General features: G+C 44.3%; 1 protein-coding gene across 1 annotated transcript in view; it reads left to right on the top strand.

The window, feature by feature from the left end:
- Positions 1–15,862, top strand: part of CAMK1D (calcium/calmodulin dependent protein kinase ID) — a 394,722-nt gene that overhangs the window by 325,231 nt on the left and 53,629 nt on the right. The window contains exon 5 of the mRNA XM_019509558.1: positions 1,722–1,848. Coding sequence (XP_019365103.1) covers positions 1,722–1,848 — 127 coding nt within the window. The remainder of the gene's footprint in view (positions 1–1,721; positions 1,849–15,862) is intronic.

Genomic DNA, 15,862 nt, shown 5'->3' with positions numbered 1-15,862 from the left:
CGGTGTCCTGGGGCCAGTGCCAGCAGGACCCAGAGCAGGGTGGCAGGAGCACGGGGTCCCAGCTAACAGGGGCTCTATGGAGCCAAGCCAGCTCCCCCCTCGCCCTGCTGGTGCAGCCCAGCCCGGCTCCTCAGACCCCTGCCAGCCTGCACCCTGCTTTGGGCCCCACCGGTGCTGGCCCTGGGACATGGGTCCCAAGATGGTGACCAGGGGGTGGGGCACCTGTCAAGGGGTGGGGCTACCCATGTGGCCCTCGACAGCCTGCCAGAACTGGGTAAGCAGCCCTCTGCCCGAAATAGTTGCCTGCCCCGATGTAGAGCAACCCTAGGGTTGCTGTAAGTGGTGCGACCTTAGAACCTCTGGACCTTTTTTGCAATTGTTCCTGTCTCCAGAACCCTACTGAAAGGGAGGTCCATACAACTCAGGCGGTTGTCCTCTGCTGCCTTTGGCCCAGCGTCTGTGTTGTTGAACTAGATTATGTAAAAGTTCATAAACCTTGGAGTGAAACAACGAATGCATCCAGCTTCCTGAGTTGTCTTACAAGCCAGAGTGCCAAATTCAGCCTTAGCCAATGTCATCAACTGCAGTGGAATTGTGCACCCACTTGCACCAGTGCTGATTTGGGCCCAAGGATTGTAATGTTTCTGAACTGCCCCATCTGTCTCTTATTTCCTGAAAAGCTGTGCTTGGAGTGCACATTGGATTTATAGGAAAAATATGTTAAATTTATAGTAGGAATTTGTACCGGCTACTTGGCAAAATCTAGTGCAACACTGTGTCAAAACACTGGATATCTTTAATGGTAAAAATGTAGGAAGTTTTGGGCCTGGACCTGGGCAGTATGGAAATGCCCACAGCTCTCCTAGGACTCAGGGGCACAAACCACTTCCCAGCAGGTGTTGCGCACTCTACAGTCTCCATGGAATTGGCCTAGAGGTAAAACCTCAAATTATGTTTCCTAGCAGCGCGGTATGTTTAGTAGGAGTTTACTGTACATCGATGCCACATTGGAAACATATGTCTTAAGGATTAGCGAGAATGTCACAGATCGGTATCTAGGGCTTGGTTCTGTTCTCAAACCAGATTTAACATCAGTGTAAATCCTTGGAGCTCAGTGAACCAACTCCTGGCTTCTCCCAGAACAAGAAGGCCCCTCGTCCACCATTCTCAATACTGCAGGGTTTTGTTTCTAGTCAACTGGAACTCAAATGTCCTTGGTGTAACTGTTAACTTTGATAGCATTTCCTCCTTGATTCCCATTAAATGTATTTAAAATTGTTCAACACCTACAGTGTTTTACATTATGTGGAACCTCTCCTGCAACTGTATGAACAGCTTGGAATATTTTAGATAGGATTTACCCTAGGTACTTGCATATAAATCAGCTTCTCTGTTTTATCACCACAAATAAGAAAACCATTATTTTGTTCTTATGTCAGTCCTCTTATATCTCTGGTCAGGAGACAGAAAAGAGCTATATTTCCTATTTGGAGTGTCAAAAGAAAATGGTAGGTAGGGTGGTATGATCATCATGGAAAGGGGAGGCCTCTTTGGTTGCCTCACAAAGACAGGTTGGCCTTCTTGCAAGGATCTGAAGAAAGATTATTGGGGGAAATGGCTGGGGTTTCTGGGGAACTGAATATAAAAAATGGAAAGTGTCAATCAACATCTGTCATTCTTTACTCAGTTTTCTAGTTGTAACTCCTCAATCTCCTTTGCAGCCGGAGAATCTGCTTTACTACAGCCAGGATGAAGAATCCAAAATCATGATCAGTGACTTTGGATTGTCCAAGATGGAGGGTAAAGGAGATGTCATGTCTACAGCATGTGGCACCCCAGGATATGTTGGTAAGTATTGTGGGTTATAATTAGTAGCTGTTGCTCTAAGGTACAATACAGAAGCCAAAACAAATAGATGGCAACATGACAAATGACAATACGTAGATTTAGTAGGTCTTAAACTGAAGTTTTCTAAAGTATGCTATTCCTTGAGTCTTTTTTTCTTCTCCAGGTCCCAATCCTCTATAGATGATGGGGAAAACAGTGGATGTGAAATACCTTAACTATAGCAGGGCTTTTGATATTGTCTCCCACAGCACTCTCATTAACAAGATAAGGAAATACAGACTAGATGGAAGTCCTGTAAGGTGGATACATAACTGGTTGGACCATCATGCTCTATGAGTAGTCATCAATGGCTCAGTGTCTAGCTGGGAGAAGGTATTGGGGCTGGACTGGGCTGCGGTGGTGCGGGCTGCGGTGGTGCTGGGAGTGGGGGCTACAGCCAATTTTGGGATGGCTCTAGCCCCCTCTAACCCTCCTCCGAGTACCACCGCCACCCACCCCAAGTGCAGCCCAGCCCAGGCCCCTGCCACAAAGAGCCTGGCGTAGCCCCAGCCCACAGCGGCAGCCCACCCTTGCCCCATGCGGATCCAGGGCACATGCCCTCCTGGGAGTTCATGTAGCAGTGGGAACTGCCCACCCCCCCGGACGAGCTGCAGCTCTGTCTCATGCCCTGTCCCACCCCAGCTGTGCAGTGCCTGCCCCAGTCCCAGTGCTGGCCCCACTTCCTCCATCACCATGGGGGCCTCAATCTGCGCCCCCACGCCCTTTCCCTCCCCCTCGCCCCTTCCCCCACAACAGACTTGCCAGCCAGACACTGCTCTCCACACTGGCCAGCTGCACTCCAGCTGTGTGCATGCATGTAGCATTTATTGGCCACATTATCAGCCACATGAGCCAAAAATAGCCATTTGTCAATTCTCTCAGTTTTCCTTATATTGGCACCGATCTGACATGAGATCAGTATATGGGTGCATTTCTACTTCAAGAAGTATTGGACATACTGGAAAGAGTCCAGTGCAGAGAGACAAAAATGATTAGGTAAGCTATACTGGGAAGGGCTGAAAGAACTAGGGTTATTTAGTCTCGGTAAGAGAAGAATGAGGGGAGATTTGATAACAGTCTTCAAGTACCTGAAGGGCAATTACGAAGAAGCTGGAGATAAACTTTTTCTCTGTGGCTGTAGGGGATAGGACTAGGAGCAATGGCCTCAAGCTTCAGCAGAAGAAATTTAGGTTGGAGATTAGGATGAACTTTCTGACTGTCAGGGTTGTCAGGCATTGGAACAGATTACCTAAACTGTGAAATCTCCATCCTTGGAAGTTTTCAAGAGCAGGGTATGCAGATACTTGGTTGGGATGGTTTAGTGAGGATGATCCTGCCTTGAGCCAGGGGGCTGAACCAGATGACCTCGCGAGGCCCCTTCCAGCCCTGCTTTCCTATGATCCTGCAGTTCATATATTTCTCTGGGATTTTGCACACTTAGGGATTGTGGGTTTTAAGCTTGGTCATTTTATTCCTTCGAAGGCAGACTGCACTTGCTGTTGGATTAGAAGCATATGAGTGATATCCTTCTAATCTGTCTGTGTTTCAATCTCACATGAAACTGAAACACTCGAGCTAAGGTAACATATCATTTTAATTATAAAGGATTGGATTTCTCAGATTCTTTCTAATACAAGTCTTAGAAGTAAAATGGATGAGCTGTGTTTATTTGGAGATCGCTGATAAGCCTCTGGTACAACCACATTGAATTATTGACTTACAGAAATTAGAGATGGAAAAATCCTTTAGGTCTTCCAGTCCTCACAGAAAGTATCAGATTGCTTCCCATTTTATATGCTCTGATGTTTTTCCAGTCCAAATAGTTTCTGCACTAGGCTTCAGTGTTGCACTGCTGCTTGGATTAAAACCCTCCATTTTACCAATGGAGTTAAAAAAAGAATAATTAACTGAACACTTGTAGTGCATATAAATTACATTTCCAGGATCCTTTGAAGAAACATTATTTAAAAGATTTTGATTAACTTTCAGAGAAGCTCCTAAAATACTATGGCTGTTCAAGAACAAGGTACCAGGACTTTTGCTCTCTGGGGTAGCTTGGTTTAAACCAGCCTGCTTTTGGCTGTGCCTTTCTGCTCCAAAGGAGGAGCACCTGAAGCTTTTCAGTGGTGAAAGGTAGACTACTGCTTGTACTCATGCATATGTTTAAATTAGACGAGCACAGATTTCCTGTAATGCAGCTGTTCTAACTTCAGACTTAACTGAAGTAAGATGTGCCTTGTACCCATGCTGGGGCTCTTGGCTGAGGGGAGAATTGTTGCAGGATAATCTTTGCCTTTACTTTTCTGTTTCACAGTAAAACCCAAGGCAAAGGCATGTTAAACTTCACCTAGATATCCTTTCTTCCTCCCAATCCTCCGCTACAATCCTTTTTTAGATTGAAGAATGGGGATCAAATACAAGCTGTAGCGTCACTGGGCTCAATTCTGCTGATTCTTTTAGTTGCAGCTGCTTACATCGGAGTCATATTTGTTGCCAACTCTCATCTGATGTCCTGCACCCGTAAGCCAAATTCCTACCAGGCCTTGCTGGTCACATAGATTGGCCTCTGCATTCTGCACTAAGTTCACTTGAAAGTCTTGAGGCTTTGTGTAAGAACGGGAACTGCAGGATTGAGGGTCTAGCTGGAATACTGCCATCATCTTTCGTGATCATTCAGTCCCTTCGCTGATTTACAAAGATGACCGCACCCTTTCAGACCACATGCTGCTGTAAGGTGAAAACAAGAAAGGCACAGCAGTAGTTCCCGTACTTGCATGCCTTGTTTCTAATTGGTTAGAAACTCACACAGGAAGTCTCATGACTCTTGCTGACTTACTGCCAGGTCACCTGAATTTACATAGTAAGGGGAAAAAAAATCCCTCAGATCCCATAGCAAGAAACACAGTACAAAACCCAGAATACGACAGAATGGGCCTCTGCAACACTGACCCAAATACAGCCCCATTGTAAATCTTTCTGAATCCCATTATCTTTATACTGAACACAATGCATTTGATATTATCTTGGTAACCTTGGAAAGAGGAATAGATTTGTTTTTCTTTTTACCAGTCTGCAACAATCATAGCCTTATAGTGCTTGTACTGTTGTGAAACTTGAGGTTGGCTGAACTAGGGTACATCCTGCTTCATTTAATTAAGCTGAGCGGAAGAGCTTCTTTCTAAAGCCAAATACTGGAACTGAGTAAGAGGTAAGGGAGCACATTTGATCGTTCTTTGTGTAGTCTGCTCAGCTCTGTTTAATTAAAATATTTTATTGAGTCCTCCAAGGGCCACTGATCAAAAACAGTAAGTCTCTAAGAAACCCAAATGTTAAGGTTATGTTTATTGAACATTTGATGAAGATGAGAATGAAGTGTAATGTAGCATAGAATAATCTGAGGCTGATTCTTCATGTTGCCATTTATACGTGGAGTCAGCTACTGGAAATAAATTTCTTCTAATCATGTGAGTAAATGCTGTGCCACTTAGTGAGTCCTGATTATTTGTGGTTTGGATGCTGATTCACCACTGGAAAAGTGACTCCATATTTATCATTATCTAATGACAGCAAGACCTCCTGACCACCCTTTGGGAGGAGACCAGGGGAGCTCATTAGTGAAGAGAGGGTTAGACTTTCTGACTTACCACAGGAAGGTAATAAAGTTTTATATGATACAGCCATCTTGACAGTGAAGATTTGGGGTCAGATTTGATTTTACCTATTTTGCATTTAAGTGGAGTTAGGTAACTAAGTACTATCCTGTCTACCTTGTGCAAATTCCTGAAAATCTCTTAATGCATCTGCCTATGTAAAAACTGCCGTCTTCACATTAAGACTGGGTCACAGAGAAGCAGAGAGGAGGAGGACTCACTCATCTTTTGTATTAAGTTTGTCAAGGATTTGAGCATGGTGAGGAGAATTGCTCTTAGGCACCTACATCCACTTACATGCCCAACAAGTGAAATAGAATCTGGCCCTTCATGTCTAGGTGTTTGCTTTCTACAGTGGGCTACTTACCTCTCAATATCTCTATATTTGTTTTTTCAGTCAGATAGATGGACACTTTAATTTACTGAATTTTATCCATTCAGACACCTCTTGTTCTTAAACAAGCTTGTACCCCTCTGCCTTAATCACACAAGTCTTGTATGCTCAACTCATTAATTTTCAACTAAGAAATAACTCCCCACTCGAATCTGAACACTCAGTAGCCCCCATCACACTTGGATATAAACCTCAGAATGGAAAGTCTGGAGATTTAGGTTCCTATTTCTGACTTCACCCAAAACTTCCTTTGTCTCTGGGTAAGTCGTGTGACCACTCTGTGCTTCCACCTGCTGATCTGTAAAATGGGGATATTTTGTTCTAACCACGTAGGGGGATCACAAGGATTATTTTGTGACAGGTTTAAAAACTTCTAGTGATACTTAGGTGGAAAGTACAGTAGGGCTAAGTACAAACAGTCAAAAAACTGGAGGGTGAATTAATTCAATCTTCACAGGTCGGTTTAAGCTCCACAGATTGAACCAATAAGCAAGTGAGCACACATTCACTTTTGATTCCTGAAATGCAGCCACATGGCTGCAATGGCCCAAGTGAGAAGCTGGGGGGGCGGGGCACTAAAGTAAGCCTCCCTGCTCGGCTAGAGCAGACAAGGCTAGCCTGCCCACCCTGCAAGGGGGAGTTGTGGGGGAGGTTCAAAGCATCTTGGGATGCTGGGGGACTGTGAGTTAGCTTGAATCTGGAGTGGATCTGGGACAGAAGTTCAATAAACCGATTTAACCTAAATCAGTTAAGTCTGAGACTACATCCATCCAAGTTTGTTTTATACTGGTTTCAGGCATTTTGAAAGTAGTTTATGTGCTCTGATCTTTCTGATCACTTATACCAGTTTGTTTACAATTTCTGTCCCTAGCCTACATGTGCAAAGCTGTTGGTTTTTTATTAACCAGGCATGGCACCAAAGTTTTATTGGTGTAGGAACGCTGTGGTGTGAGCTGGCACAGTGAACTAGCGCAAGATGAAAAACACTGCAGTAGTAGCATAGTAGAGTTTTGTTCTGTTTTTTTCGCTTTTAAATAGCAGCTAGCTCTTCTTCACTATTGTCTTTCTTATAATTGGTTGCCCAGACAACATCTTCCCAGTGCAGTAAAATGTTGCTCTCAGTCACTGTGATTGTGCCCACAAATAGGGCCTTGCAAGTGTTATACTGATTACCCATCTTCTCCATAGTCTTTCTGCAATTTATCTACTTCAAACAGCTTTCCTGGGTCTTGGTGTCACCAGGATTTTCAGGACTTTCCTAATGGCCTCAAATAAATGTTACTTTCCTTCTCCGAACAGCTCACAATGAATATGTGTTTAAATGTGTGTCAGGGGAGACACTGCAGCATAGTGAAGACAGGCCTGGATGGGGTGTCCAGTGACCTACCAACTCTTCGGCAAGACTCTTCTTCCTTCTTGTGCCTCTGTCTCCCAGCTGTGGAATAAGGGCAATGCCACTGATATCTTCTAAAAATATGTAGAGACTTCCTGATGAAGAAGTGCTGTGCAAGGCATTAACATTTCTTCTGATCTGATCAAGTATTTGGCGGGCAGGGAAGGGGTGATATCTTTTTTCAACCAGTTGTGCAGTTGTGAGAGATCATAGACAAACTTTCAGGCACAAGGTACCATTCCTCAGGTCTGGGAAAGAAGCAGACACAGCTTAAGCTAAGTAGCAGATAGAACAAGAGCCTGGGTAAAACTCCATCTGCAAATAAAACATTGACAAGAAAATACAAAATAAAAATCAAAAAAAATCATACAGCAGCATACAGCAGAAGCCACTGAACTGAAGGCAAATCAGAAGAGCAGCAGTTTTATGAGCAACTCCTGCTTAAATCTGGTAGAGTGAGCCCTAAAAATGTCAGCTTTCTGGCACAATGGAAACTGATAATTTGTTCAGTCTTTCTTATCTAATTCTATTCTGATTAGGTTCTTATCTTACACCATTGACTGAATGCCGCAAATATTTAATTTCACTGCAGTCTGTTGTGGAGAAAAGATTAATATCTCTACCTGTTAGTTCCCCTTCGTGTACTGTTGTGTTAACCCACTTAAAGATTTCTAGTAGACTGGAGAGGAGGTTTTCCTGCCTCTGTTTCTGCAAGATCACCTGGTGCTGAATTAAGGGGCATTAGTCTGCAGCTCCCAGGATCATTCCTAAGGCCTTTTTTAAAGACTAGCCCTACAACCATTTCCCTTGTAGTTGCTGTCTTTAATGAAAATTGCCCATTTTTATGAAGTTGGGTTGTTTAGCTCTTGGGGAACACTTGAGTGCATTCCACTGGGGACAGAACTAAGGGCTGATGTGCATGAGGTTACTAATGTCCCGTGACTTAACATTATTATTTATATTATGGCTGCTTGAGACCAGCCTGGTTGGGACGCCAGTCTGCTAGATACTGTTCAAACTTTGTGGCCTTTTCTTTGCTCGGGGGAAAAAAAAACTGTGTTCTTCACTCAGGGCAGCATACACAAGCTAAATGCTAGAAAAGATAAGGAAGATGATAGTTTTGATTCAAGTGAGCAGGCTAAGCTAGCCACATAAGCACCACCATAATCTCTAACTTAACTTTCATTAGTAAATGATAATTCCCAACCCTGATAGTTCGCAGTCTAAAGGGAGTGATGAATGCCCTCAACCTCTGCTAACTTCAGTGAGCGGAGGAACCATGCGACTTACAGCATCGAGCCTTCTGGTCATTGGAACAGACATGGGGCTGGTTTCCCTTAGACATGAAAGAGTGCTGGGATCAGATACACTAAGCCAGAGGTAGGCAATCCCTGGCACGGGTGCCAGAGTGTGGCACTTGAAGATATTTTGCTTGGCACGTATGCCTTTGGGTAGATGGCAAGGAAGGGGCCAGGGCTACATGGCCGCAACAAGGATCAAGCTCTTCATGGCTCCCCCACCATCCGCCCCAGGCACCCCAACATGTTACAAGTTGAAGTTGCAGGTGTTTTTGGCACTCTGCCCAAAAACATTGCTGTCCCTGCACTAAACCCTTGTTCAGAAATTGTTATAGGTAAGGGTTTTGGTAAACACCACTTTTTTCCTTTTGAAATGAACATTATTACTTAACCAGTTACAATGAATGCATCTAAAATGTTCTGCGAGTCCCTCAGGCCTAGGAAGGTGGTACTTTAGCACATTAACTAGACTTTTAAATCAGCACCACAAATAAAATCAATGTGAGCACTTCAGAGAAGGCCTCTTTCTGGCAGAAGCACTGTCAGAGATATTGGCTCTGTGATAAGAAGGTGACTTTGATAACTAACTCAGCTCAAATCAGTTAGGGCCCTTTTGTTAAGATATCATTTTATATTTTCACTTTTTAAAGGAGGATTCTCATGATACAGTCCATTCAGTTGAAAATTACATTTTTGTGGCCCAGGCCAGCTATTCCATTCTTGTGATGAGTCAATATAGGGCTTAGGCCTGCCAGGTGCTGGGCAGTTTGTCTGGGATATTACAAAGCACATGCTTTGTAATATCTGCACATACTTTGTAATATTTGTAATATTGATCAACTTTATGCATACGAATACAGTACACCTTGACATTCTGGTATGGTACGTTTCCTACATCCATCACAATTTTGAAGGCATTAAATTGCATTAATAGTAGTCACTAAGTGGTGTGTCAAGTTGAGTTAGCTAACATCATTTTTAAAGAAATACACCCTTTTCTCTGATTCCATGGGAGTAAAGTTTTCAAGGGTACCTGCCTCAGGGCCAGATTTTTAAAAATATCTACTGATTTTTAACATTACCTTTCCCATTCTTCTGTAAATCAGGCCTCTTTAAGGCACCTCAGTTTGGGACCAAACAACCAAAACATCCAGCATTACAAGTCACTCGAAGATTTTGAATGAAGAAGACCCTTATGCACTTAAGAAGCCAAGCCTCATTCACATTCAATGAGAGTTGGTCTCATATGGGCTCAATTCACTTTTGAAAATGGGATTTAGGCTCACAAATCATGTAGGCAGATTTGCAAAATTAATATGAAATGGTAGGCACTTGCTAAGGCAGTGCCTGTCATCTCTTCCTTATTACAGGATAGACCTTAGGTCCACTGCTCTTATCATTTTGCAGCTACAACAGCAGTGCTAACTCATGGGACTGTTCAAGGGAATCTACTATATTAATTTGGTTAACTTTCTTGGCTTAGGATCCAATCCAGCTACTGCTGAAGTCTGTGGAAAATTTCCTTTTGTGGGAGTTGGGTCGGACCCTATTCTGAATGTGTTTTTTCCCCTTCATGTTAAGTCTTTGTCTTACATTTCCGAAAGGACTTTTCACCACATCTCTGCTTTGCCAGAAATCCAGTGGCAATCCCAGCTCATGTCAAAGCTGTAAGTTTTCCTTAGCCCTGCAGAGGCCGTTGGACCAAGAAATTAAAGTAAACAGTAGATTTCCGTGTTTGCTTTTGAGTTACTCAGTATCTCTGTAAGCCAAGGGCTGGAAAATCCTGGTAAGTCTTTGAAATAGCCTTATTAGCAGCTAGCACCCCCAGGAGTTGTTTAGACAGTAACGTGAGTAATAAAGTAAAAGCAAAGCTTGTGAGGGGCATTCATCAGAGCCTTTTCAGACAGCATAGCTGATGAGAGCTCCCCAGCTGCATCACGGTTTGACAGAATAGGGGCTGTTTGCATGTTATCATGGCTGAAGACACAAATTCCATGTCACTGACTTCAAGCTTTCTTTGTAATGCCAGATCGGAAAGAGCCGAGGGCTGGAAAGTACCAGTGGGGGTGCACCCGTGCATTAGGAACACTGTTGTGCTCAATGCACTGCTGCGCGGAGCAAATCCTCAGTCTAAGGGCATGGGCTGGGTGCTGAAGGGAGGGATGGCAGCGTTGAAGAAAGGCCTGCACCCCATCAGCCTATTGATCAGCTGTTGCATGAATGCCATTTTGGTCCAATAGCTGAAGCAGCTTCACATACCTCTCTGCAGTGATCTCTCAGGGTTTGGGCACTGACAGTGCCTCTCCCTTAGTCCACCCAGGCCCTGCTTACTCCCACCCTGTCTTGTCCCAAATGATGGGGCTTAATCCATTTCTGCTTAATGGGCAGCACGTTCCACATGCAGCTCAAATTCTCAGGGTCTCTCTAGTCTCATCCCTGAACTCTTGATTGCATTCTCCATCGTCACACTAACAACAGTTCCTCTCTGTACCTTGGGCCTTGCTTACGCTGCAGAATCTCATCATGGCTCCTCAGAAAAGTTCACACAGGTGTTGCTGCAGGGAATTAGTAACCAGTCACACCCCAAAGTCTGGCATAACAGCAGGTGCAGGCCAATCCAGCATCCTCTGGTAGCTCGTACATGTGTCTGGTGTAGCCCAGCCCCTACATCAAGCTTCCGATATTGAGATCTTTCTCATTCTCACACGAGTCAGACTCTCCAACTTCCCATTTTGGTGCTCTTCTGGGGAGTTCATCACAAGCTGCATCATTTGTGCAAGGGTGGCATTCCTGTGGCACTGCAGTTCATTTGAAGTCACATGAAATAGGAATAAAAATGGCATTCTTTATCCCCACCATTCAAGAAAAATGGCCAGCAGGTGGTACAATACTGGGAGCAAATAAGGGCTACATTTGGCTGTCAGGGCAGTGGGAAGAACAAGTGACGTCTTGTCAACACATTCTAATAATTTACTTTGTACAATACGTTCAGCAGGTTTAAAATTTCAGAGCAGTTCTCATATGTTAAGCTCTTTACGAGAACATGAACTGCTACTGTTCTTTGGCATTCGGTTACTGCATATTTTGGAAGCTTCTTAGCAGACTTAGTTGTTGAGTAGAGAATAGGCCAGCTCACTTTGAAGGGCTGCAGCAACTTTTCTTATTCTAAGCGTTCCCTAAAAACCTCTTTGCAGGGGAATCCTTCCAGTTTTCTTTTCAGACTTTTCTTTTTTGTGAATTATAAAAACAACTCAGAAGTCAGACCAGGAAGTCAAAGGTTCTGTTTATCCAAAGAACAGGTGAGGCTGAGGCTCACATCCACCCTCACAGCGTGTCCAAATCATGACTACTTAAGGGAGAAGGAAGGCTGGATTGTGATCTCAGACTTTTTTTACTTCTTTAGCATCATCTCTGGAAACAACTTGCTACTGTCTCAGTAAGTGCTGTGTCTTGCAGTCCTTTAGGGGCTATACAACTTTACTGCCCACTTGCAAATGAAATGAGATCACAGGTTCATTTCTCATCAGTCCACCAAGCCCCCTGCATATGGGATGGCAGAGGTGGCCAGGCACAAAACAAATGTAGCAGATGTACTGCAACTATAACACTGCTTCATCCAGTGCTAAAAGTGGAGCTGTTTTACTGCATGTGTATCATTTTCAGCTTGTACTCACATAACCATTAGAAGATAACAGGTGCTTCCCGTTTGAAAGGAAAGGGCTCCAAATGTACATATGTTCACACCCTTTGTAAGCCCTGTGTATACACTAGGCAAATGGTTCTCAACCTTTTTAGGTTACCTCTCAGAAAATACCAGCTTTTAACTTTGACTCATTTTTTTTACTATGAAAGAAATAAAAGAAATTCTTCTGTGAAGCTACTATAAATTCCTATGTTTAACTTATGAATCATTTGTAGGTGTTTGTACCCAGTGGCACCCTGTGTCATCCTAAAAAGGATCTCATGGCACTAGGCACTTCACATAAAGTAGTAGAGGTTTTTTTTGGATCATGAGGCATCTTTTCATTCTCTTTGTGTACAGCATATACTGCGCTGGAATCCTGGTCCATGAATGAAGTGCCAAGGGGCATTGCAATCCTTAGGAACAGAAGGGATTCTCCATCACTTGCAGTCTTTTAGTCAAGCCTGTGTGTCTTGCTGTGTTACTGCTGAAACCAAAGTTATAGTCTTGGTGTAGAAAGTGAGTGATGTTCCTTGGTCCTTGTTATGCAGGAGATCAAACTAGACAATCATGATGGTGTCTTCTGGCTTTAAAATCTGTGAGCCTGTGAGCACAACTTCTTAATAGCAATGAGTCTCTGCTGCAGAGAGCTTACAATGTAACTGGAGACAAAGGTAGGGAAGTCCCATGCCAAGGGAATGGATTGGGGAGAGGCTGACAAGGATCATGAGTTTGCTTTGGTAGCTCAGCCCTCATCGTATGGCTGTTCTCTTTACAGGATGTTTTGTTTTATGGCAATAGGAATATGAGTAGGGTTGACTTTTTGCTTGTTTGGTGACTTTCCTTATGGAGGGAAAGGAGAAAGTGCAGAGGAGATGAGTATCAGAAGGCATGAATTTCTGACAGTGATATCTTTTATTGGACCAACTATGTAGCTGGGATGAAATTAGACAAGTTTTTAATGGAAGACATTTTTCCTCGTGGATGCTAATGTAAGACAGTCTCTGCTCAGGAGAAAGAAAGTCTTTCATTCAAAAGCTTGGCTAACTTTATCTCATCTACATAGTCAGTCCAATAAGAGAGATCACCCTAAGAAATCCTTGCCTTTTGCATAATTTCTGGACCATCATGGGTACAACATCACCCTTACACTAGAGTTTCAGTAGAGGAAGAGAAGGCTATGGGGTAGGAAGGGTCTTTGGACTTAGAAGATCTGTTCAGTTCCTTGCAGTCTAGATGACAGAAGAAGTGAAAGGGAAGGGGAGATGAAAGGAAGCAGTGGCAAAGGGAGTTCCATGTTGTAGCAAGCTAAATGTGAGGAACGGATGAATTGAGGGGACAACGGCCACCCAGTCAAACATCTAAGATGGGGTCTGGGGGACACTTTCCTTCTTCCTGTTCTACTTCTGCAAAGGCAAGGACTGTTCTGGGTGCTGGAGTTTGCTCCTTTCACTGTTAACTGCAGCAACCCAATGTCCTCACTGATTCCAGGGAGTGGTATGGAAATGGGAGCCATGACCCTGCCTGTGCTTCCTGGTGCCAGCATGCGTCAGAAAACACCAACTTCCCATCACTGTGGAAACCAGGTCCCTTGTGGGTTTGGTGGAAGTTAGTGGGCCATCTGCTGCATTCTGTACTAGTGGATTAGACCAACAGAAAAGGGAATACATTTTTATCCACTAGTTAATTCACTCTCCCTTGCACCATTTTCATCTCTTTCTCCTCAGCCACCTGTTTTATTTTATTGCACAGAACAACTGGTCGTCTCTCTTTAACCACAGCTCCTGCTTTCCTCCCTGCTACTTGGCACACCCATTTCTAAGATCCTTCTCAGCTCAACTTCTTTCAGGACTTCATTGCCCCTGTAGTTCAGGAGGTTGATTGTTATACAGCTGCTTTGTCCAGGAGGAGACAGAAGGCCTGTTGGTGAAATCATTAGCTTAGGACTTAAAAGATCTGTTCACTTCCTTGCTCTCTGCATGATCTGGGGCTAGTCACCTAGGCCCTATAAAGGGGGAAAATGAGGTGCCTTAGAATAGGATTCACTGCATCCAGCCTACTGAGTGGAGAGATGTCTAAATTATCCTTGGGTGGATGCATCTACACAAGATGTTTACTGTGGAGTTGACTAATTAGATATGAAATAAATGTCTTGGTGTCTATACATGTGCCCCTGTTAGGCTAGAGTAAGCTAATTTATTCTGCAGCAGAATAGTACTTGTAAATACAAGTAGTATCTTGCTGCAGAGTAAAAAACGCCACAACAGCACATGTGTAGATGCTGGAGTGGCTGACTGGGGCATGAGGGTGCTTCAGTGTGGGGGTTTGCCTGCTGGCTAGCCCTGCACTGAAGCTACCTCATTCCCCAACCAGCCCCTCTGGAGCACATTGAGTTGGGGGGAGCAGCCCTGGGCTGGCAAGCTGACACCCAGGGCCCCCTGCCAGCTGAGACTGCTGTGACCCGGGTCCATGTTTTTGCGCATGAATAAGGGGTTCAAAAGGTGCTCCCGGGAGCAATAAACTGTGCTGCAATAAGTTCAAGAGTTCATTCACGTGCAGTCATATCATGTGTAGATGCACCCGGTGTGCCTGAAGTCTTGCGTCTCCCTGGATTAGGTGCTCATGTGAGATTGGGATTCACAATTCAGATATCTTCTCAGGTTTAGGCCTTGAGACATTCCTTTTGGTTCAGGGTCAGTCTTTTCTTTTAAGACATCACTGTGCAGAAAGGAATGCAAGATTCATTGACCCAAAAGCAAGCAAGAAGGTCCGTGCCTGTGATCAGAGCATTCCCTACAGGGTGCAGAGTTCTGAGGTCTGTCCATGGTCCCAACATTGTTTCGTTATTTTATTCAGTGACTCTTCAATGCAAAATGCTTGAGCAGACGTGAGCCTGATCCTTCTCCCTTTAAAGTCAATGGCCAGACCTCCACAGGAGCAGGAGCAACAGCAAGTCTATTATTAATATATGTCACCCCCATAGAACTAAAGGAGATGTTAACAGAGCACATGATTGAATCCAGGGACCTCTGAGTTCTAATCCTGGCTGTGAAATGGCAGCAGCGTGACAAGAAGAAGGTGATGGGGGTACAAGAATGGCAGCTGGTGCCACAGCTGACCTGGCTGCTGCCAGCCCAGCCACCACCAGTGCCCCAGCCACCACTGTCACCCAAGACACAAAACTTCCTAGTTACACTTCTGTAACACAGTCCCCACTAGAGGTATTTGGCAAGCTCCTTAACCTCTCTGTGGGTGTGTCTGCATGTTGTAACAGGATTACATCCTCAGCAGCATTTTTTGGCCTACAAAGGTACCCCAGAGTCCTTTGATATCTCAGTTTTCCTCCGGGAACAAATTCCCCTTCGCTTTGCTGCCACGACTTGATGTTCCTTGGTTCTTGAAGAGAAGGCTGCCCCAGGGCTTCCCAGGCAGTATCTATGCTCTCCCTTACCCAAGGTGAGGGACTTTTGCCGTAGAGGCTAATTGCACGTTCTAGCCTTCCCTTAGCATGCCTCATACCTCACAAGTGTTAGCTGTATGTCTCTGTTGGGACTTCAG

Source organism: Gavialis gangeticus, unplaced genomic scaffold, assembly GCF_001723915.1.
Source record: "Gavialis gangeticus isolate Ggan-Ray unplaced genomic scaffold, GavGan_comp1, whole genome shotgun sequence".
Classification (NCBI taxonomy): domain Eukaryota; kingdom Metazoa; phylum Chordata; order Crocodylia; family Gavialidae; genus Gavialis; species Gavialis gangeticus.
Note: the sequence above shows the minus strand (reverse complement) of the source record. Positions and strands in the feature narration are given on the sequence as shown.